The 23584-nt window shown below is 38.6% G+C and overlaps 1 protein-coding gene across 1 annotated transcript; it reads right to left on the reverse strand.

Annotated features, from left to right (window-relative positions):
- Positions 1-59: 59 nt before the first annotated feature.
- LOC122354372 lies at positions 60-23499 on the reverse strand. Its single transcript, XM_043252537.1, has 49 exons — positions 23479-23499; positions 23302-23382; positions 22737-22900; positions 22510-22614; positions 22129-22291; positions 21914-22024; positions 21697-21825; positions 21428-21544; positions 18008-18176; positions 17382-17492; positions 16694-16875; positions 16357-16536; positions 15941-16068; positions 15650-15840; positions 15525-15560; positions 14817-14855; positions 14667-14729; positions 14402-14443; positions 14198-14299; positions 13917-14094; positions 13624-13772; positions 13437-13521; positions 12967-13079; positions 8721-8818; positions 7591-7754; positions 7183-7287; positions 6938-7100; positions 6717-6827; positions 6498-6626; positions 6299-6415; positions 5970-6138; positions 5787-5897; positions 5105-5286; positions 4838-5017; positions 4545-4672; positions 4305-4477; positions 4090-4116; positions 3691-3765; positions 3426-3458; positions 3118-3150; positions 2938-2961; positions 2281-2304; positions 1366-1413; positions 1236-1286; positions 1046-1150; positions 792-966; positions 527-675; positions 325-409; positions 60-185 (listed from the first exon to the last, which is right to left on the reverse strand). Exons 1-49 carry the CDS (start codon positions 23482-23484, stop codon positions 71-73), a joined length of 5418 nt encoding a protein of 1805 aa, XP_043108472.1. The 5' UTR covers positions 23485-23499; the 3' UTR covers positions 60-70.
- Between the last annotated feature and the right edge of the window lie 85 nt (positions 23500-23584).

Genomic DNA, 23584 nt, shown 5'->3' on the forward strand with positions numbered 1-23584 from the left:
CAGCAATCTCCATTTATTTTATTGTAAAAATCAGCAAGATAAAGAACAATAAAAATATTTTTGCTGAACTCTACAGCTGAGTGACGGTGAAGTCAGAGAGCTGCTGCTGGGTGAGATCCTGGAAAGGTACAAGCCAACATCCAACCACAGGAGCAGAAGCGAGCCTGTAGTCCTTCACCATCACCCTGAAATAACATTTACCAATATTTAAATTATACCAAATATAATTTACATTGTTATATATAATCAATTTTTTTTGTTCTCTAAGTGAAACAAAGTTATTAAATGTATTATTCATTTACAGTACTTTTAATGATCACTTACCAAGATGTCTTCACTTCTTGGTCCTTTAACTTTAAAGCTGGTGTTTGTGTTCCTTGGATTTCGTCATATGAAATATCAGGCTCTCCTTCAAATTTTATACAAGGACATTTAAAGTTTTTCTAAATTTTGATTTTAATAACCACAATATCATCACTTTCTCCTGTATGAGTTGTAACGTATGATTGATAAGTGACACTCTTACCTAAAATGCCTGTAAAACTGACATCTTTTGGCTGTTGTCGAACAGCAGGCCACAGAAACGCATCCCTTTTTTTTTCATGAATAAGAATAACAACGCGTATATTTCCCATGGTGATATCTATTTCTTTGCTCCGTAGAATCAGAGACACGCTGATGAAACAGAAATGCTGAAGAATGAGTTCTATCTTTAAGGTTAACAAAGAGCTATGACATACAAGTTTAGTAAAAACACAAATGGTATTTTGTTTAAAAAGGTATTAATTTACCCCTCAGTAATGTGTTGGGTCGGTTCCTGGCCCCATAAGAACTCAACTAGAGTCTGGCCATCGTGGTATCTGATAGATGTTGTGTTTATTGTCAGATGATGGTTCGTGTTGTAATGTAAGGCAATTTGATGGAATCCGTTTTGTCCAGTTGTGGATTCTCCATTCATAGAGAACTCTAAGTTCACAGTAAGTGTATGCATAAACATTTAATTCAAGAAAAAGACTTGTGTATGTCATAAATGTGTAGTAATAACCTGAAGCTGAATGCTGTAGAAGTCTGAGTTTGTGAGGAACAGGAACGTCAAAACAGAGTGGCTTAGACTGACCAACAACAGGCAGCAGGAAACGATTGCTACGAACTGTGGGAGACAAAAAATAACCAAATGCAGCATCACCATTTTTCTATAATTTCAGAATTATTAAGTTTGAGAGCTATATATGTACCTGAGACTATAGAAGGAACAGGTAACATCCTCCCAGCTGCTGGCCTGACATCTAATAAAATAGGTTTATGCATTAAAAAGACAAATACATTAATTGTTATTTAAAAATTAAAAGTTTAAGTTTTATGTACCTGCCATAGTAACAGCAGATTCAATCACTGGATGTGAGCGCGAGTCAACTAAAACCAGAAGAAGGTGTGACCAATCAAATTGGACTTAATGTACATTTTGTATGTATTTACCTGACACAAGGCAGAACATTTCAGTTACATTTATAACCCTCATTTTATGAAGGAGGGAATGGAGAATGTCGACACAGACATTAGGGCTTTCACTTGGGAGACCAAATCACTTTTGAGCGTTACAAGAAATGGCCAATGACTATTGGCAAGTGGAATTTGCAAGCCATATACATATATATAAAATGGCAATGTTCATCCACTCATTCAGGTTTGTTCTGAAGGGCAGAGAAGCTAACCCCAGTTCAACGGAGCACAACTTGAACGATAGCAGACCTGTGCAGGGAAAGACTGAGGAGTAACATGGGAAACCGAACCATGGAAGAACATATGAATCATATTGAATCACATAGCCCAGTTGAACAAACGTGCCAGTGAGATGGGTCGGGGAGCGCTAGCCAGGCCCTAGCAGTCCATTTGAATTGAACCCCGCCCCTTTCTCCTGTGGGATGATGAGCAGTTCTCATGATATTGTTTACTTTAGCCATGGAACTTAATAAGTAGCATGTTATTAAGGAAGGTGAATTGCAAAGGTTCTTAAATGAACCTTCTCTTTTCGTAGGTAAGGCTGGATCACATGTGACGCCACATAGACAGGCATCTAACAACGGTTTGATATAAGAAATGATTTAACGAGATAAAATAACAGGAGTGTATCTTTAAAATTATAGGGTGGTTGTGCACACACACTGCCAACAAACATTTCAATTCAAACATCTTTCTCGTAATGCTGGTGATTTGGGTTTCCAAGTGAGACCTCTAAGATCTGTGGAGCACATTTTTCTGTAACCATGAAAAAAGCCATACAGATTAATCCTGGAGCAGCATCTCCTAGGATAGACAAAAAATAACTAAATTAAATATTTGAAGGCACAGTTACAGAGTTTTCATACAAACAAACAAAAAAACATGCATATGTGTGATCAAGTATTCACAGCTTTTGCTCAATACTGTTGAAGCATCTTTGGTACTAGCCTCAAGTCGGTAAAACTTTACAATAAGGTGTCATTTGTTAAATTTAGATAATGTAATAACTAACATGAACAAACCATGAACAATGCATTTATGACAGTATTCATCTTTGTTAAAATGTTAATAAAATGTCATTCATTGTTAGTTCATGTTAGCTCACATTGCATTAACTAATGTTAACAAACACAACTTGAGATTTTAATAATGAGAATCCATTTTGAAATAAGGCTGCAACATAACAATATGTAAAAAAGTTGAAGCACTGTAAATACTTTCCGAATACACTGTACCTTTTAATGCAGTAAATTTGCAATAATTAAAGAAGGGAGTTAATTGTACGCATTAGTAAAAAAGTATAGTATGTTTGCCACTTAACAGTCAAAGAGTAGTTGATTACATTTTGTTGAAATTAAATTAAATCACTACTACTACTACTACTACTACTACTATTATCAGAATTTTGTTTAGAAAACATTGCAAAATTGTACATACCCTCATCTACTTGTAAGTGGGGAACTGGGCATGAAGATGAAACAACAAAAAAAGACTTTAATTTCTTACCAAGTACAATAACTGCCGTTCATTTAATAATTGATAATTAGATAAGACATACATGATATGCACAGAATCTGGCTGATTAATGTAGAAGAGAAATTAAATCAAAACACATACATCGAGGTCGCATATTACCGCGATATCGTCCACCTGAAAAAAAAAAAAAGTTCATGTTGTGAGCATAAAACAAAATCAATTTTTTACAAATTAATTTTCAATATCTGTTTTATTGCAAACCCAGCAACCCATAGCTATTTTCCACTAAAGTTTTTTTAAAATGGAAACAAATGCAGGGGTGTTAAAGCAGTATTTAGATAGTCTTAATGATGATATCATTATAATTTTAAATACTGCTTGTTCTAAAAAAGTGGAAGCTATAAGATAAGAGGAGCACATTTTTCTGTAACCATGAAAAAAAGCCATACCACGGATCCCTGGATGACCAGCATATCCTCGTTCTGGGATAGACAAAAAATAACTAAATGAAATATTTGGCATAAAATGACAATTCACCCAATTTTAGTAAATTCTTCTATTTTCCAAATGCATATTGTGGATCTTATTCTAAACGATCTATCGATATGTTCTCTCAAAGAATGGATGATGTAAATTGCTTGGTCTGAACACCAAGCAGTATACAAATAATTTCCTTATTAAAAGAAGAAAGCTTTAAGAAGAAACAATGCATACCAGGTTGACCGGGTGGACCGGGTGGACCGGGTAGACCAGGCTGACCTCTAAAGTGGTGCTGACTAAATCCTGGTGCTGGGAAATTAACACATGTACTGTATATATACATACTTCAATGCGTATGCAGTATATTAAAGTAAGCATGGAAATTCAAACACACAAAAACGTTAAGTTTACAAAATTAAAATAACTGAAACAAAATGAAAGACTTTTCTGTTGGTATATGAAGGACTTTAATTATCAACTAATGCAAAAAAGCAAAAACAAAACAAATAAAAAACAAAACAAGTGTCCATCCTATATATTTTACATTTTCCCATAAGCTATTGCAACTTTAAAATCTCTACAATAATTACATAATAAATACATTAACTATTTGTTTCATTATTTTGTACTTACATGCAAAAGGATGAAAAGGTACAGGTACTGGTAAAAGGTAAAAAAAAAAATACAAAGGTTATTCACTCTATATAGCGGTCATCAAAACTCATTTCATTTCATTATATTAAATACATTTGGTAGACATAGTTAACAAATTTGTTTTGAACTAGTATATTTATTTGCAAAAAACACAAATACACAAAGTTTGTACACTTTTATATATTGCTTCTCACCTGGAGGTCTGTGCGGCGCTTCTCCCTCTTTGGGTTTGTCGGCTACTTCCACGTCTCCTTCCTGTGGCTTAGTAACGACCATAGAGGTGAGGGGAGTGACAAACTGATATTTCAGAGAAAGTCTGAGAGCTTCTTTCTTTTCGTCCTCTTTCTCCTGTCCTTTAAGAAGCACCCTGAGACAGAAAGATGTCTTCAATGTCCAACTTAAAACACAAAATGGCAATTCACTCATAAACTTACTGTCTCTCCAGAAGCTGTTTCACTGTAAGGTAGGCCCACAACCTCTGCATGAAATCTTCATCCTCAGGTGGAACATCACTGGGCTCTTTTGTCATTATAGTGTCTTGATACGTCACATTGCTGCCTTTCTGCTCAGAAATAATATTTCCAGTGAACATTTTCAACAGGGATGCTGTCAGTACCACTTTCACCCCTAATACCTTCTATAAAAACAAAGCTATTATTCAGATGTCCTCCACAATCGACCAGTGATCCTAGTAATATGCCACTACACAGATGAGTGAAGATCTTACTGATACTGCGATGACTTCGGTGGTGAAACTCTCCACACTGTTGTCTGTGATTTGTCCTGACACCACAATCTCAGAGCCATTGAAGTACAAGCTAAAGCTGGTCTTGGTAAGGTTTGTACCTCCTGGGTATTTAAGTTGAATTTCAGTGAGAAGAGGGACGGCAACTTCTTCATAGAAGCCCTAAAAATCAAACAAACTTTAAATACGCTCAAAGACAGAAGCGCTCAGCATTAAAGATGAATTCTCAGCTGATCGTCAGTAGTTCACCTGAAGCTGTAGATCAGCGTCTGAATCTTCATAAATCCTGCGAGCAACTCCACTATTTTCCAGAGACATCGTTGTCAGGAAGTCAAAGTTAACATCATATCCAAAACCAAGGCAATAGAGGGGAAACTTTGTCCCAATGGCCTCTTTCACATTCGCCATTATCTTCTCTTTGTTGGTTTCACCTGTTAAAGACAAATATTTTTTTCAAAATTCAAATATTCAGACACGATTAAATAAAATCATGTACATCGAGAATATAAATGGAAAATAAACAATAATTGTACAAAAAAATTCTAAATGACTTTTATGACTGAAATTTTATAATGTGCCTCTGATGCTGATGTGGTTCAAAACTAAAACTTCCACTGACACTCTAACCTTAATTTTATCACAAAACTGCTTGTTAAAATCTGTTAAGTGAACAATCAAACATTTAAATGTAAAAAATAAAATTTATTTTATGTAACAAATCATGGAAATGATTATTTAGGCCTGTTTGATTTTGTATGAAATTGCATAGGAATCACAAAATGAAAAATAATTTAATCATGAATTCATAAAAGTGCAAAAACAATATGCGCTGACTGACAACATTAACGATTAAGGGAGTCCTAATGCAGTTTTTTTCTTTAGAGAGCTAAACGTGGGCAGTGACTGTTTGTATATATCAGTGTTTCTGTACCTGAAGTGGGATCTCCATCGGTCAGCAGGATCAGGATGGAGGCTGTTCCCTCTCGTGGATGTCGACTGATCATATCCACTCCTGCTAGAACTGCTGCGTTTATGTCCGTGGCTAAAGGAAGACCAAACATAGTTGTGTCATTGCGAGTTACAACTTTCTTACTCCTTATTATGTGTAACTCACCTCCTCTATCTCTGATCTCCTTCACAAAAGATTTGGCATTCTCTAGATTTTCCTCAGTAGCTCTGAGGAGCTCACGCTTCCATAAGCTAACTTCACTGTCAAAGGTGATCAATCCAAAGTGGTCATCCTCATCAAGATCACTTAAAATCCTCAGCAGTGCCAAACGAGTCTAAAGAAGGACAGCACACACGTAATTATTTTTTTTCTTGTCCTTCCAACATATAAATAAAATAATTATACAATATCCGCCAAGAATGGGTCAAGGGTTCAGTGGTTTATAGTCAAAACATTTCACGGCTCATATGCTATAATTTGGGCAAAACATTTACCTGATCTATTTTTCTACCATGCATAGAACCACTCCGGTCGATGATAAACACCACATTTTTTGGAATACGTTGAACATCAGAGGGGGCAAAGTAGTGGACGAAATAGCCATTTGATACCTGAGAAAAATCCAGTCTTTTGAATTTTTTCTGTATTTGTATTATCTTTTTACCTTTTTAAAGCATGTTATTTAAAATGTACCATGACTTCTCCTTTAGGATTTTGTCTCTCAACATCGTATGATATGAGCAGGTCACCACTCAACCCATTTTCTCCACAGCTTTTACACTTGGTCTGTTGATCTCGAGAAGGATAGAAGGTCAACCATGCCTAAAATGAACAGTTTGGTAACTTTATTTGAAGTGTATGAGCGTATTGAAAACATCTAAACTGTGTTTTAATCCTCTTTAAAGCTCTTACGTCTTTGTCTGCTCTGGTGGTTTTGATGGCATCGGCCAGATCACCGGTGCTCAAATCTCCTTTCACCTCCAAGAAGGAGATTCCTGGCTTCTCTTGGATGTGCACTTCCATCTAATTTAAGGAAAAGAACATCTATTTATGTATATATTAGAATTCAGTGATTAAATAGACAGACATTGTGCATCATAACTGATTATCTAGTTCTTTTTCTTCTACTATACCTTGAAGTCAGCCACTGGCTGCATCGGTTGGGCGTTGATGAGTAGCTCATATTTGCCGAGGCGACGCTTTAACAGTTCCTCGTAGGTCAACTCAAAGGTCACTTTACTAAAAGCAGCTACTGTCACTGAGGTTTTAAAGTCCTCTAAATTCCTTCCAACTGATCTAAAATATAAACACATACAAGCATATTACTAAACCCAATACTAATACATATTTTACGAACCTAATAAAATATAAATTCTACTTGATCAGTCCAGCACTTTGTCCTCGAGATACTGCTTGACTGTATTGCTGCTGAGCTGCCTCTTTTTCTTTCACAACACCATCATATGTTTTTCCCTCTATGGTCCTGTGGAGAAAGTTGAACAATTATATTCTCTTAATATACCAGAAATTTAAACTGTGTGTATTTCATTTAAAAAAAAAACTCATCACACTCATATGGTAGCACCACTAAATAAGTTTCTTTGTGTCATAATCTGCACTGTTAGCTACTATCGTACTTTTAAAAAGTACATACAGAGTAGAACTTCTATCTGTATTTTGTTCTTGTTTTGCTGTATTATAAGATTTATCTTATCTGATGCCCACAAGCTATAAATGGCTTCTTTGCCTCTTTATTTCTACTTATATAACACTGATGTTCACCCACATTCTGAATTTGCTGATGAAGGCATTCTTGGGAATCTTGACCTCAAACTGGATCTCTTGAGATTCATTCAATTTGTTCGCAACACGGCTTGTGATGACTGTTGTGGCGTAGCGGCTGGTGACCGTGGAGTTAATGTAGAAGCTGTATATATCCACATTTTGTTTCTGTTGAGACATTGAACTCATCATTAAGTGTTGTCAAAGTCCTCCTTTTCATGTAGGATTGTTCAAATATTTACTACTCAAAAAAAAGCATGGAAAAAAGGTCTTTGGACTAAAAGACAAATACATTTTGATCACTGTATCTCAGTGTACACAGTTGAGCAATAGATGGTTTGGTCTACTCAAAATGCATTTTTTCTGTCAACAATGGTTTTATAGACAATCAAAAAAGTGTGTAAACAGATAAACCAGTCAGTTAAGAATAAATAGCTGGTTTTGTACATAGCACTGTGGTTTAGGTAAGAAATAAACAGAATATATGACAAGCTAAATCATATTAAATATCAAAATACATGATCTACTACTATTACAAATGATTTTTTAATGTATTTGAAAGAAGTCTTTACTCACTGAGGCTATATTTATTAAAACAAAAATACAAATAAAAACATTTTGTAAAAACCAAAATCATTCTAATATGGCAATTTGCTGATCAAAAAAACATTGGGTATTAATTCATTTAGCAAACTGTTGTTAATAAGTTTATTTTGACTCAGTCTTCATCTTGAACTAAAATTTGTCACTCACCTTTTTAACAGGATTATATATATATATATATATATATATATATATATATATATATATATATATATATATATATATATATATATATATATATTTTATTTTTGTGTTAACGTTGATACATTATTCAGGATTATTTCATTTATAGCATTTATGTGGAATAGAAATATTTTAAATTAGAATTGTCTTTAAGGTCAATTTTGATATATTTCACAAATAAAAGCATACATTTTTAAAGAAGTCTTACTGAGCTCAAACTTTTAAACATTGGTGTATATTCAACATAAGTATATATAATTTGTCTAAACATTAATCACGAGTACAGATATTCTGTTTTTGTACCATTTTTGATTCTGTCTTTATCTTGAACTAAAATTTATCTCTCACCTTCTTAACAGGATCTGAAGTAGCTAAGATGAGGAAGACACCCAAGAAAATCAGCCGGAGAGCTGCTCGATCCATCATGACCTGCAGAGTAAACTGAACTCAAACACAAACTGGCTTTAAACTCAAGTCCACAGCATGTTATTGGCTGTTATTGACCGGATAAAGAAAACTCCCCCTTTATCTGCGATGAGAGAGAAACAGCACATAACTCATAAATATTATTAAAAAACTCATCTTATTAAGAAACCACATCTTGATCCCAAAGACTTAGTAAATTACAGACCAATCTCTAATCTCCCTTTTTTGTCAAAGATACTAGAAAAGGTATTCTACAACTGTATTTCTTTTTAGAAAAAAATGGTATCTGCGAGTATTTCCAATCAGGTTCTAGACCGTACCATAGTACTGAGACTGCTCTCATTAGAGTTTCTAATGACTTGCTTCTATCATCAGATCGTGGTTTTACCTCGTTATTAGTGCTATTAGATCTTAGCGCAGCATTCGATACTATAGATCACAACATTCTCTTGGATAGACTAGAAAACTATGTTGGCATTAGAGTAAGCGCCTTAGCATGGTTTAAATCATATCTATCTGACCGCTATCAGTTTGTGGCATTAAATGAGGAGGTATCATATCGCTCACAAGTGAAATATGGAGTTCCTCAAGGCTCAGTGCTAGGGCCGTTACTTTTCAACCTGTACATGTTACCTCTGGGAGATATTATCAGGAGTCATGGTGTTAGCTTTCACTGCTATGCTGATGATACTCAGCTCTATATTTCAGCGCAGCCTGGTGATACACACCAAATTGAGAATCTAACACAATGCATAGTCGATATAAAAAACTGGATGATGAGTAACTTCCTAATGCTAAATTCTGAAAAAACGGAGATGCTAATAATTGGACCTAAAAACCCCACATATAATAATCTAGAACACAGTCTAACACTCGATGGCTGCTCTGTTAATTCTTCATCATCAGTTAGGAACCTAGGTGTGCTGTTTGACCACAATCTTTCCTTCGACAACCATGTTTCCAGCATCTGTAAAACTGTGTTTTTCCATCTTAAAAATATATCTAAATTACAACCTATGCTTTCAACCTCTAATGCAGAAATATTAATTCATGCGTTTATGACCTCGAGGTTAGATTATTGCAATGCTTTATTGGGTGGTTGTTCTGCACGCTTAATAAACAAACTTCAGCTAGTCCAAAATGCAGCAGCTAGAGTTCTTACTAGAACTAGGAAATATGATCTTATTAGCCTGGTTCTGTCAACACTGCACTGGCTCCCTATCAAACATTGGATAGATTTTAAAATCTTATTAATTACCTATAAAGCCCTGAATGGTTTAGCTCCTCAATACTTGAGTGAGCTCTTATCACATTATAGTCCTGCCCGTCCGCTGTGTTCTCAAAACTCTGGCCATTTGATAATACCTAGAATATCAAAATCAACTGCGGGCGGCAGATCCTTTTGCTATCTAGCACCTAAACTCTGGATCAATCTCCCTAACTCTGTTCGGGAAGCAGACACACTCTGCCAGTTTAAATCTAGATTAAAAACACATCTTTTCAATCACTCTTTGGACCAAGGATTCTTGTCACCATCCCTAAGCCAAGCTTTGATTTCATTAATATTAAAGAAAGACAAAGACCCTAAACTTTGTGGCAGTTACAGACCAATTAGCTTAATTAATAATGACGTTAAACTATTAGCTAAGGTTTTGGCCAAACGTTTAGAGTGTCATCTTTCACCCATTATATCAGATGACCAAACTGGTTTTATAATGGGCCGCCAGTTATCGTCCAATATACGCCGTCTGCTGAATGTAGTCTTTACTCCATCCAGGTCATCAAAGCCAGAAATGGTCATCTCGCTGGATGCAGAGAAAGCTTTTGACTGGGTGGAGTGGGATTACTTATTCACAGTTCTACAAAATTTCGGATTTGGATCTACATTCATATCATGGATCCGTTTATTGTACTTCAATCCCTCAGCATGTGTGAAAACAAACTCTGAAATGTCTACTTATTTTTTTCTCTCTCGGGGTACCCGTCAAGGATGCCCACTCTCACCTCTCCTCTTTGCTTTGGCTATTGAGCCTCTCTCTATAGCTTTGAAATCTTCTTCAGTGTTTTCAGGTATTAGTAGAGGCGAACAGGAACATCGGGTATCATTATATGCTGATGAACTTTTGTTATACATCTCAGATCCTCTTAACTGTATGAATAAGATAATGCATTTGCTCTATTTCCGGGTATAGGCTGAACTTTGCTAAGAGCGAATGTTTTCCAATTAACGCGTTGGCAAAACAAATCTCCCGGACGTTGCTTCCGTTTCACATGTCTTTTACTGGTTTTCGTTATTTAGGATTCAAATCTCAAAATCTATCAAATCTTTGCAAAAAGAAAATTTTACTAAATTAATAGACTGTATTAAAGCAGATCTTCAACAGTGGAATAATCTTCCGCTATCGTTAGTAGGCAGGATTGAGTCAATTAAAATGAATATCCTTCCACGTATGCTTTTTCTGTTTCAGACGCTTCCTATTTTTCTCCCCAAATCCTTTTTTAAGTCACTTGATGCCATCATATCCTCATATATTTGGGCTGGTAAACCCCCACGTGTTTCGAAGTTAACACTTCAAAGAGCCAAACAGGATGGTGGTCTTGCACTTCCAAATTTTCTTTTTTATTACTGGGCAGCTAATATCCAAAAAATATATTTTTGGTGTAATTCCCCAGATATCACTTGGTGTCGGATGGAAGCCAATTCCTGCGTATCATCCTCATTACCCGCATTGGTTTTTGACCCCAATCTGCGATGTCCCACTAAATTCACCACAAACCCGATTGTACTCTCTTCACTAAAAATCTGGAAACAGTTCCGAAATCATTTCAAATTAAAAGCATTGTCCACTTTGGCGCCTATCTGTGGTAATCATCTTTTTGTCCCTTCTAGTTTGGATTCTACTTTCACACAGCTAAATGAAAAGGGTTTAATACAGTTCCGGGATCTGTTCTTTGATCACACATTTGGGTCATTTAACGATTTGTTGAGTAATTATAAAATCTCTAAATCAAACTTATTTCGTTATTTTCAAATGCGTGACTTTGCCAAAAAACATTTGGATACTTTCCCCCAGCAGCCAAAGAATACTTTAATTGAAGATATATTCTTGCTACCAAAATTTCTGAACCGCATTTCCTCCATTTATGACCTAGGGAGATGGAACCTGGGAGATGGAGTTAGAACAGGAAATTGACGAGGAGCTGTGGGACACTGTTTTAGCCAAAATTAACTCTGTCTGTATCTGTGCTCGCTTAAATCTCATTCAGTTTAAAGTTGTTCACAGAATCCATTTCACTAAAGCAAAATTAAAAAAACTCTGTTTATCAGAAGATGATAGATGCAATAGATGTCTGTTGTCCCCAGCAGACCATACTCATACATTTTACACTTGTCCTAGTCTGAATTCTTACTGGTCCTCTTTTTTTGATACAATGTCAAAAGCTCTTAGTGTTTCTGTGATACCTTGTCCAATAACAGCAATTTTTGGAATATCTCCTGTTGATGGCTTATATAAGAAGCACCATGCCGATATTATAGCCTTTGCCTCATTAATGGATCCTTGCTTTGTTAGGGACACTTAACTTCTAGTGATTATCGTCGATTGATTACAGAGACCGTCTCTGCATTTAATAACAAATTTTTCACTCTCGTCATTATACATCCCTGTCATTGTATTCTTCCACTTTATACTGTTCAGTGCTTTGATGCAACCTGTGTTGTTAAAAGCGCTATATAAATAAAAATGATTGATTGATTGAAATATCGAGGCATGCTTTTTAAGAAAATATATTATCCATATAATCTGTCAATACATTCTGCAGAATTTTTGTGTTGTGCTTTTAATATATTTTCAGATAGGACCACAAAAAGTAGATATTTTATAGCAACTATTACAATCAAAGCATCAATTGAAGGGTTTCAATATAGAAATAATTTTGGTTTGCAATTTTAATTGCTATTCTATCACATGGCTAAGGCCAAGGTACATTTGTGTGAGCAAAGAAAAACACATTTCTAAACATTCTAAGACAAAGCATGCTAAAGATGAAAGCAACTTGGTCATGCCCCTACTATTTGCCACTAGATGACAACGTTATAGCTATTTAATCAACAATGTCCATATTAAGAATGTTATTAAAATCTTTTAGTTTTTCTTTGCTGAACTCTACAGCTGAGTGACGGTGAAGTCAGAGAGCTGCTGCTGGGTGAGATCCTGGAAAGGTACAAGCCAACATCCAACCACAGGAGCAGAAGCGAGCCTGTAGTCCTTCACCATCACCCTGAAATAACAACAACAACTTCATTTAAAAAGGATTTTTATGGCTATATGGACAGCTATATGGACACTACCAGTCAAAAGATTTTAAAAACTAAGCACTAAATCAGATTAATGCTTTCTGAAGGATCACGCGCCAGTGAACACTGGGGTTATGATAATGACAATTCAGCTTTGCCATCAAAAAATAAAATTACATTTTAAATACATAAAAATAAAAAGTTATTTAAACTGTTGCGTTTTTATGAAATAAATGCAGCTTTGGGAGCTTTAGAAAATTCTTTATTATTTATTTTATTGCTTTTTTTATATTAATAATTATAAGCTGTTGACTGGCAATGTATATTTATTTACCACTTACCAAGATGTCTTCACTTCCTTGTCCTTTATCCTTAAAGTTGGTGTTTGTGATCCTGGGATCTCATCATATGAAATACCAGCCTCTCCTTAAAATATTACATACAGTGCTGGTTTAATAACCACAATATCATCACTCACAGACCATCTTTGGTATCAGTACGGAGATATCAGTACAGTGACTATCTTACCTAAAATTCCCATCAAAGCGACATCTCTTGGTTGTTGCCAAATGGCAGGCCACAGAAAAATGGCACCATCTTTCTTATGAAGAAGTATAGCAACCCGGATGTTTCCCATGGTAATATCAAATTCGTTGCTCCGTAGAATCAGAGACACGCTGAAACAGAATAAAAGGCCTGTTTACACCAAGAACACTAACTATAAATACAACAGCTGTATTGATAAACACTATTTTCCACACATTCCAGCCGAAAAAAAAAAAATCATTAAAAATGTTCTCAACACTGTTCAAACATCTTACTCTTCTATCTCATCGTGGGTGAGATTTTGCTCCCATGAAAACTTCAAAATTTCCTGCCTATCGTTGTAGGTAATTTCATTCGTGCTGAGCAGCAGGTGGTGACTAGTTTTGTAATGAATTGAGATTTGACTGAAGCCTTCTCCTCCAAATGAGTCAAGTTGCCCATTCATCGAGAACTCTGGTTATAAACAAACATTACACTGCATAAATTCACACGGACAATTTAAAGAAAGGTAATATTGCTGGTTCTAAAACAAGCTGTATTAGAATTGATATCTGACCTGATAGGACATTCTGTTGGAGCCTGACTTTCTGAGCAAAAGGAACATCATAACAAAGTGGCTTAGCATTACCAGAAGATTTCAAGATCCTAATGCTCCTCACTGAAAAACAAAAAGTGAAATAGGAATAAAATAGGGACATATGATGTTGGATACTTTAAAACAATCCAATGAATAAAATTAATATGCGCAAGGTCCACATACATGGAAGAGAGGTTGTTCTAGGTAACGGTAACGGTGACATGGCTGAATAGTAAGATAAGGAAGTAAGATGAAAAATCAGTTTATAATGATGTTATTAAATGTAAAGCAAAAATAACAATGGTAGGGTCAGTGATTAAAGTTGTACTGAGAAAACAATTTTAATACACTCTTAAAAAACAGCTATATTAGTAGCTAACAGTTAGCAATATAACAACTATAATCATTTATTTAATTTTCATTAACATATTAGAATATACACACATACCTTTCATCAAGTGCATGCGGGGCTGCTTTGGGGGTCTTTTTCGTCTCATTGGTCTGTGGGAATCTACAAATGTTAAGAGACTAAGAAACTGGTTTGAGCAAGGATTTCAATGTCACAGGAAATTAAATAAGAGAAAGAGATGTACAGTACCATATTGCCCTACACTGCCGGAGGCAAGAAGCATATTATCTGCAAAGCAGAAAAGTCAAGAAGTTTAAGTGGACAGTAGAGTTGTCATGAACAGAGCCTCTGTGGCTCTCTCCGATGGCCACCGGAGGGAACCCTCTCCTGAATATTAGTCTCGAACTTCATTTCCCATCATGCACCATACCTAGAGCTGATTACCCGCCCAGGTGCAACCCATTGATTGGCTATTTTACATTCCCACTGATTTCCTGTGTGGATCTTGGAATGATCTTGTCTTTCTGATTGTTTGCTGCCTGCCTTCTCACCCCTTGCCTGTGTACCCTGACCTTGATCATAACTGCCTGCCTCGACCCTCGCTCGACCCCTCTCAATATTCTCATTATAGAGCTAGCAAATATGACACCTCATTACAAGTATAATACATTTTAAAATATAATTTACTCCTGTGATAAGACTTTCTTTTTGCATTATTACATGAATAGCAAAATGCTAAATACAAAAGTCTATTTATCATCTTTGCTCAATTTCATGTGTCCTTGCTGAATAAAAGTATTCATTTTTTTTTTTTTAAATCGTACTGAACCCAAACCTTTAAACAGTTTGTGTGGCAAATGCATGTTACATTAACGTTAAAAAGTTATCAACATAAATATTATATTTTATTTATTTAATTTGTTGAGAATGCAGGAAAACAGTAAAAAAGTTGTGGACCTGCAAGATGACTGGACCTGGACATTTGTCTTGTTGCTAAAAAAGAGAAATAATTCAAAATATCATAGCACAAATATTATCTTGAAAAACAAATAAATATCCTACAGCTCTTTTTCTTTACTTACATATTTTAGAAGCTCCAGATGAATGCCTTGTTGCTTTCTCTCCCTCCTCGGGTTTGTGGGCCACTTGCATCTCCTCATCCTGAGGCTTGGTGACCAGCATCGATGTAAGAGGTGTGACAAATTGGTACTTCAGGGAAAGGTCAAGGGCATCTTTCTTTGCGCTGTCTTTTTCCAAGCCTTTTAGAAGAACCCTACAGAGAGAGAAAAAAAGAGAAAAGTGCAGAGAACATGAAAATCCTGTAATACTTTGACATACTGTACATAAAGTAGAAGCTGTATACATGTTCCTACATTTTCTCCAGCAGCTGCTTCACTGTAAGAAAGGCCCATAATCTTTTAATGAAATTCTCCTGTTCAGGTATGCCACTACTAAGGTCCACTGTAGGTACACTGCTGTGATATACCACCTTAGTGTTTTTCTGGAACAAAGAAAATAAAGGTCAAATGCTCAGACCTTGATGGCCAAGTGGGTCAAGCACCTCTAGAGGTTTAAAAAGAATAATGCACCTAAAGAGTTATATTATTTGCTCACTCTTCATACCTGTATGCTGTTTTTTCTTCACTGAACGCAAGAGAATTATATTCACGTCAAAAATAACAAAACAAAGGCTATTTATAGCAGCTTACAAGTTGGATAGACGCCCAGGTGTGTAAATAACAACAGAATTTGTAAATGAACTATTCCCATTAAATGTTTGTGATCTTACCGATAATGCAATGACCTCAGTGGTGAAACTTTCCAGACTGTTATCAGTAATTTGACCAGCAACCACAATCTCTGAACCATTGTAGTACTGGCTGAAAGTGGACTGGGTTAAATTGGCCACCCCTTGGTAGTTAAGCTGGACATCTGTCAAGAGCGGGATGGCCACTTCCTCATAGAAGCCCTAATACATTTGGGAAAATACAAGGACTAGAATAATAGTATTTTAACATAAGTGTATTTTTAGTTCTGGGAACAGCAAATGGCACACTGGAGAATGACCCGAGCTTGATTTTTCTTGTTGCTATTCCCAGAAGATTTCTTTTTTTTTTACATCTGACCTGCAGCTGTCGATCTGCATCATCATCCTCATAGATCCTGCGAGCAACGCCGTTATTCTCCAAAGACAATTTCTTCAGGAACTCAAAGCTGACATCAAACCCAAATCCCAAATTGTACAAGGGGAATTTTCCACCAATAGCCGTTTTCACATTTTTCTGAATGTTCTCTGGGTTAGTCTCACCTATTTGCAAAAAAATAAATAAATAAAATATTGAGAGGGATTTTGTGCATGGCAATGAAGAAAAATGTGACTATTCACTACTAAATGTACACTCCATCATATTTTAGTGTACAGGGTCATTTTTTTCCCCTGAAACTTCTGTGCTGGTGAATTCATATGTAAACAGTACACATATAGTCATGGCTTAAAGTATTTGCAGTGACATAAATGTAGTACTTCGCAGTATTTGCAGATATTTTTTTTCATGTTTCAGGAAAATAATGCAATACAATTCTAAATACCAGCTTCTAGGCCAAATCTCTAATGCCACAAATCCAAAATATCATTATCATGATCTTTAGCCCATCAAAATCCATGGAATATCACCAAATTGCTCCTGGATTGTTGGGAAAATCAACAACACAACTGTAACAGCACACTGTTTATGTCACTGCCAGTCATTTTGGCCATGACTGTGATATTTATGTACATAGAGTGCATGCAGGACTAAATTAGTTATTTTGTGCCTTTAGTGGGGTCTCCATCGGTCAACAGGATTAGGATGGATGCAGATTCCTTTTGTGAGTATTTGTTAATCATGTCCACAGCTTTTAGCACTGCAGCATTTATGTCTGTGGCTGAAAGGGAAAACAAATGTTAGAAATATGTACTAAGGTGGACATCTAGAATTTATTTGATTGTTTTCATTTGTTTCACAGTCAGGGATCTGGCTATTCAACTACTAAAACCATGGAGATCATGTTTCCTGAAGCATGTCAGTTAGGCATCATTGTCACCCAAAGAGTTACTCCATCCCAAAATTAAATTTTTTCCATTAATCACTTACAACTGGTGTCATTCCAAACCCATAAAGCTTTGACCGTTCTGACGATGTCTCACTTTTCTAGACCTTGACAGTGTTATTTACTTGGCAGTCACAAGCCTTCCGGTTTTCATCCAAAATATTTTAAATTGTGTTTCAAGGACAAACAAAGCATTTACGGCTTTGGAACGACACAGGGATTTAATGACAGTGATTATGACAAAATTTCCATTTTTGGCTGGCGTAACCCTTCAAGGGTGTTTTTCCCTCATGGTTCCATTTATTCATCTAGAATGCTTTTGTTCAGTTAGCAGAAAGTGGATACTTTACATCCTCCACTCGTAATTCTCCTCACAAACGTCTTCGCTCCTTCCACATTTGCTTCAGTTGCTTTCAGGAGTTCAGGTTTCCAGGTTGTAATGTCACCGTTGAATGTAATCAATCCAAAGTGGTCATCCTCTGCAAGGTCACTCAAAATCCTCAGCATAGCCAAACGTGTCTGAAATATAATGCTTTCATTAGCTAAATCTTACAAAAACCATAATTATCTTCTTCTTCTTCTTCTTTTTCTTCCGCTTATCCGGGGCCGGGTCGCGGGGGCAACAGTCTAAGCAGGGACGCCCAGACTTCCCTCTCCCCAGACACTTCCTCCAGCTCTTCCGGGGGGACACCGAGGCGCTCCCAGGCCAGCCGAGAGACATAGTCCCTCCAGCGTGTCCTAGGTCTTCCCCGGGGCCTCTTCCCGGTGGGACATGCCCGGAACACCTCCCTTGGGGCGTCCGGGAGGCATCCGGAACAGATGCCCGAGCCACCTCAGCTGGCCTCTCTCGATGTGGAGGAGCAGCGGGTCTACTCCGAGCTCCTCCCAAGTGACTGAACTCCTCACCCTATCTCTAAGGGAGCGCCCAGCCACCCTACGAAGGAAACTCATTTCGACCGCTTGTATCCGGGATCTCATTCTTTCGGTCATGACCCAAAGCTCATGACCATAGGTGAGAGTAGGAACGAAGATCGACCGATAATCGAGAGCCGCCCTGCGGCTCAGCTCTTTCTTCACCATGACAGACCAGTACAGCGACCGCATTACTGCAGAAGCTGCACCGATCCGCCTGTCAATCTCTCGTTCCATTCTTCCCTCACTCGTGAACGAGACCCCAAGATACTTAAACTCCTCCACCTGGGGCAGGAGCTCCCCACCAACCTGAAGGGGGCAAGCCACCCTTGTCCGACTGAGGACCAAGGCCTCAGACTTGGAGGTGCTGATTTTCATCCCTGCCGCTTCACACTCAGCTGCAAACCGCCCCAGCACACACTGTAGGTCTTGGCCAGATGCAGCCAACAGAACAACATCATCAGCAAAAAGCAGAGAAGCTATCCTGTGCTCACCAAACCAGACCCCCTCCGGCCCCTGATCATGCCTAGAAGTCCTGTCCATAAAAATAATGAACAGGACCGGTGACAAAGGGCAGCCCTGTCGGAGTCCAACATGCACTGGAAACAAGTCTGACTTAATGCCGGCAATGCGAACCAAGCTCCTGCTCTGATCATACAGGGATCGGACAGCCCTTAGCAAAGGGCCCCTTACCCCATATTCCCAGAGCACCCCCCACAGGACACCACGAGGAACCCGGTCGAATGCCTTCTCCAAATCCACAAAACACATGTAGACTGGTTGGGCAAACTCCCAGGAACCCTCCAGCATCCTGGAGAGGGTATAGAGCTGGTCCAGTGTTCCACGTCCAGGGTGAAACCCGCATTGTTCCTCTTGAAGCCGAGGTTCAACTATCGGGCGGATTCTCCTCTCCAGTACCCTGGCATAGACTTTCCCAGGGAGGCTGAGAAGTGTGATCCCCCTATAGTTGGAGCACACCCTCCGGTCCCCCTTCTTAAAAAGAGGAACCACCACCCCCGTCTGCCCCCGCGTCCACGCGATGCTGCAGAGGCGTGTCAGCCAAGACAGCCCCACAACATCCAGAGACCTGAGGTATTCCGGGCGGATCTCGTCCACCCCTGGTGCCTTGCCACCGAGGAGCTTCTCAACCACCTCAGTGACCTCAGCCAGGGTAATGGTCGAGTCCCCCCCCGGATCCCCGGCCTCTGCTCCCTCAGTGGAAGACGTGTTGACGGGATTGAGGAGGTCCTCAAAGTATTCCTTCCACTGCCCGACAATGTCCCCAGTCAAGGTTAGCAGGTTCCCATCAGCACTATATACGGTGTTGGCAGGGCACTGCTTTCCCTTTCTGAGGCGTCGGACGGTTTGCCAGAACCTCTTTGAGGCCGTCCGATAGTCATTTTCCATGGCCTCCCCGAACTCCTCCCAGACCCGAGTTTTTGCCTGCACAACCACCCGGGCAGCAGTCCGCTTGGCCCACCGGTACCTGTCAGCTGCCTCAGGGGTCCCTCGGGCCAACCATGCCCGACAGGACTCCTTCTTCAGCTTGACGGCATCCCTTACTTCCGGTGTCCACCATCGGGTTCGGGGGTTGCCGCCACGACACGCACCGGAGACTTTACGGCCACAGCTCCGGACGGCTGCATCGACCAAAGAGGTAGAGAACATAGTCCACTCGGACTCAATGTCTCCAGCCTCCCTCGGGATCCGGTCAAAGTTCTGCCGGAGGCGGGAGTTGAAGATCTCCTGACAGGGTCTCTGCCAAACGTTCCCAACAGACCCTCACGGTACGCTTGGGCCTGCCAAGTCTGTCCGGCCTCCTCCCCCGCCAACGGATCCAACTCACCACCAGGTGGTGATCAGTTGACAGCTCCGCCCCTCTCTTCACCCGAGTGTCCAAGACATGCGGCGGAGATCAGATGATACAACCACAAAGTCGATCATCGACCTCCGCCTAGGTGTCCTGATGCCAGGTGTACTGGTGACACACTTATGCTTGAACATGGTGTTCGTTATGGACAGACCGTGCCTAGCACAGAATTCCAACAACAGAACACCACTCAGGTTTAGATCGGGGGGGCCGTTCCTCCCAATCACGCCCCTCCAGGTGTCACTAGCATCACCAACGTGAGCGTTGAAGTCCCCCAGCAGGACGATAGAGTCCCGGTTGGAGCACTTTCCAGCACCCCTCCCAAGGACTCCAAGAAGGCCGGTACTCTACACTGCCATTCGGCCGTAGGGCACAAATGACAGTGAGAGTCCTCCCCCCAACCCTAAGTCGCAGGGAGGCGACCCTCTTGTCCACCGGGTTAAACTCCAACACATGGCGGCTAAGCTGGGGAGCTATGAGCAAGCCCACACCAGCCTGCCGCCTCTCACTGCGGGCAACACCAGAGTAGTGAAGAGTCCAGCCCCTTTTGAGAAGATGGGTTCCAGAGTCCAAGCAGTGCGTGGACGTGAGCCCGACTATCTCTAGCCGGTATCTCTCAACCTCACGCAACAACTCAGGCTCCTTCCCCCCCAGAGAGGTGACGTTCCATGTCCCTAAAACTAGATTCTGAGTCCAGGGGTTGGGTTGTCGACTCCATTCAAGGTCTTTTCCATAAGGGTATCATGGACCGCTCTTTGTCTGGCTAGTCACCTAGGACCTGTTTGCCATGGGAGACCCTACCAGGGCATATAGCCCCGGACAACCTAGCTCCTAGGGTCATTCAGGCACTCAAACCCCTCCACCACGTTAAGGAGGATCGCCACCTTAAATAACCATAATTATGTGAAAAATAATAATTTCTCCTGTGTTATTCTTAAGAATCAACAGTTCATCAAGTAAAACACAAAGAAGAAACAAAACTATTCACCTGCTCAATTTTTTTGCCTGACATGGAGCCACTTTCATCAATGATAAACACCACATTTTTGGGAATGCGCTGAATATCTGTTGGTGCAAAGTTGTGGACGAAGTAACCATCTAATACCTGAAAAGCAAAGACAAGTAGGAATGAGTTTCTACACTCTAACTGTAAATGAAAAGTTAGATTCATTTTGCTTTGCTGTAAATCTGTGTCAATGAGCGAATACTTTCTAGTCTTCATTATATTTGTCTTCCTGTTTAAAGTGCACTACATACCATCAAATCTCCACTTTGTTTTTGTCTCTCAACATCATACATAATGATCAGGTTGCCATTAAGGCCCTTTTTACTACAGTCATCACACTTTGTTTGCTGATCACGAGTGGGGTAAAACTTCACCCATACCTAAGATTGCAAAATGGAAAATGTTGTCACATTATATTTGAGCATGTTAACACAATCAAGCAAGAAGTAATTTCCCTATTTTTCTTACATCTTTGTCTGCTTTGATGGTTGTGACTGCATTGATCAGATCCTTAGTGTTCAGACCACCTTTGACCTCCAAGAAGGAAATTCCTGGATTCTCATGGATGTGTATGTCAATCTAGCCAAAATTATATTAAGAAATCTTATACTTCTTTTTTTTCCATTATGATGAACCCCATCTATAAACCCTAATTACATCAATCCTGATGTTTTTTTTCATACCTTGAAGTCAGCCACTGGCTGCATCGGTTGGGCGTTGATGAGTAGCTCATATTTGCCGAGGCGACGCTTTAACAGTTCCTCGTAGGTCAACTCAAAGGTCACTTTACTAAAAGCAGCTACTGTCACTGAGGTTTTAAAGTCCTCTAAAGTCCTGCCGACAGCACTATAATAGAAAGAGAGACAAGAATAATTAATAATCCTGAAATAAATATTGAATATTATAATATATTATATAATATTGAACTCCTTTTCAATTGAGACGCATTAAAAGTATACATTTTCCAATCAATTGCAAACCTATAACCTTGGCATTGCAAGCTAGGGCAACGGTCTACGGTTTGAGTCATTGGAAGAATATTTTTTAAATACCAGTCCCAGTACCTGACCAGTCCAGCACTTTGTCCTCGAGATACCGCTTGACTGTATTGCTGCTGAGCTTCTTCTTTTTCCTTCACAACCCCATCATATGTCTTCCCTTCTATGGTCCTAATGTAAAAAGGATTGCTATTATTAGCTAAAAAACAGGGACTAATGTTATTAGGCAAAATGTTTTTTTGTTTGTCTTGAGATTTACATGAGAATTCTTGAATGCCTTGCATTATACTTGCATTCTAAACTGGCTGATGAAGGCATCCTTGGGAATCTTGACTTCAAAATTGACCTCTTGAGGCTGATTTAACACGTTCGTCACACGGCTTGTGATGATTGTAGAAGCATAGCGGCTAGTGACTGTAGAGTTAATGTGGAAGCTGTAGATATCTATACCTTGGTTCTGTATTAAAGCGAACAAACATTATTTTCAATATGTGTTCTTACGGCTCACAGGGCAGAGCTATTTTGATCTAATACACAGAAAAAGTCAACCCTACTCAGAAAACAAAACAACTCATGGTACATAGTAATGTGGACTTTCTCCTCAAACATGATAAATTATTTACACAGGATCGTGAGTCAAATCTTTCCATTACTAACAAATAGCAATATCATTTAAAATCATAAAAAATCATGGACAATTTTTTTTTGCACACAGATTACAGTATTCATTTTGTTTTGTTCCATTTTCTATCTCATTTAAGTCACTATTTAATAAGCACTGGAGAATAATTACTTGAAGACTTAAGAAGAATGAGCAATATAATTTAGTACTTTTTGCCTTTGGTGTGGTAATTTTACCTTGCTTGTTGCAGCCAAGTTGACAAAGGTGAACAGAAGGAAAAAGACAGTTGGTCTCATTGCAACTTCGTCCATGGTGATCTGTGAAGAAATGAGAAACAGAAAACTAATGCCAGTTCTGGTTATCAAAGGAAGCACACTCAAAATGCCCATATATGGTAAAAAATCTGAGCATACAAACATGTAGCCTAAAGCAACCGAAAACAAATGAAATGGATAACAAATTGTAACCTTGTCTAATAATTAGCCAACTGTAAAATAATAATAAAGCTACTAGAAAGGA

This window comes from Puntigrus tetrazona, chromosome 11 (genome assembly GCF_018831695.1).
Source record: "Puntigrus tetrazona isolate hp1 chromosome 11, ASM1883169v1, whole genome shotgun sequence".
NCBI classification, from domain to species: domain Eukaryota; kingdom Metazoa; phylum Chordata; class Actinopteri; order Cypriniformes; family Cyprinidae; genus Puntigrus; species Puntigrus tetrazona.

Coding starts and splice junctions, on each gene's coding strand:
- LOC122354372 (XM_043252537.1), bottom strand. Junction 5,018..5,104: donor ACGCTGATCTACAGCTTCAG/GTGAACTACTGA, acceptor TTTGATTTTTAG/GGCTTCTATGAAGAAGTTGC. Junction 3,151..3,425: donor TGGTCATCCAGGGATCCGTG/GTATGGCTTTTT, acceptor TTTTTTTTTCAG/GTGGACGATATCGCGGTAAT.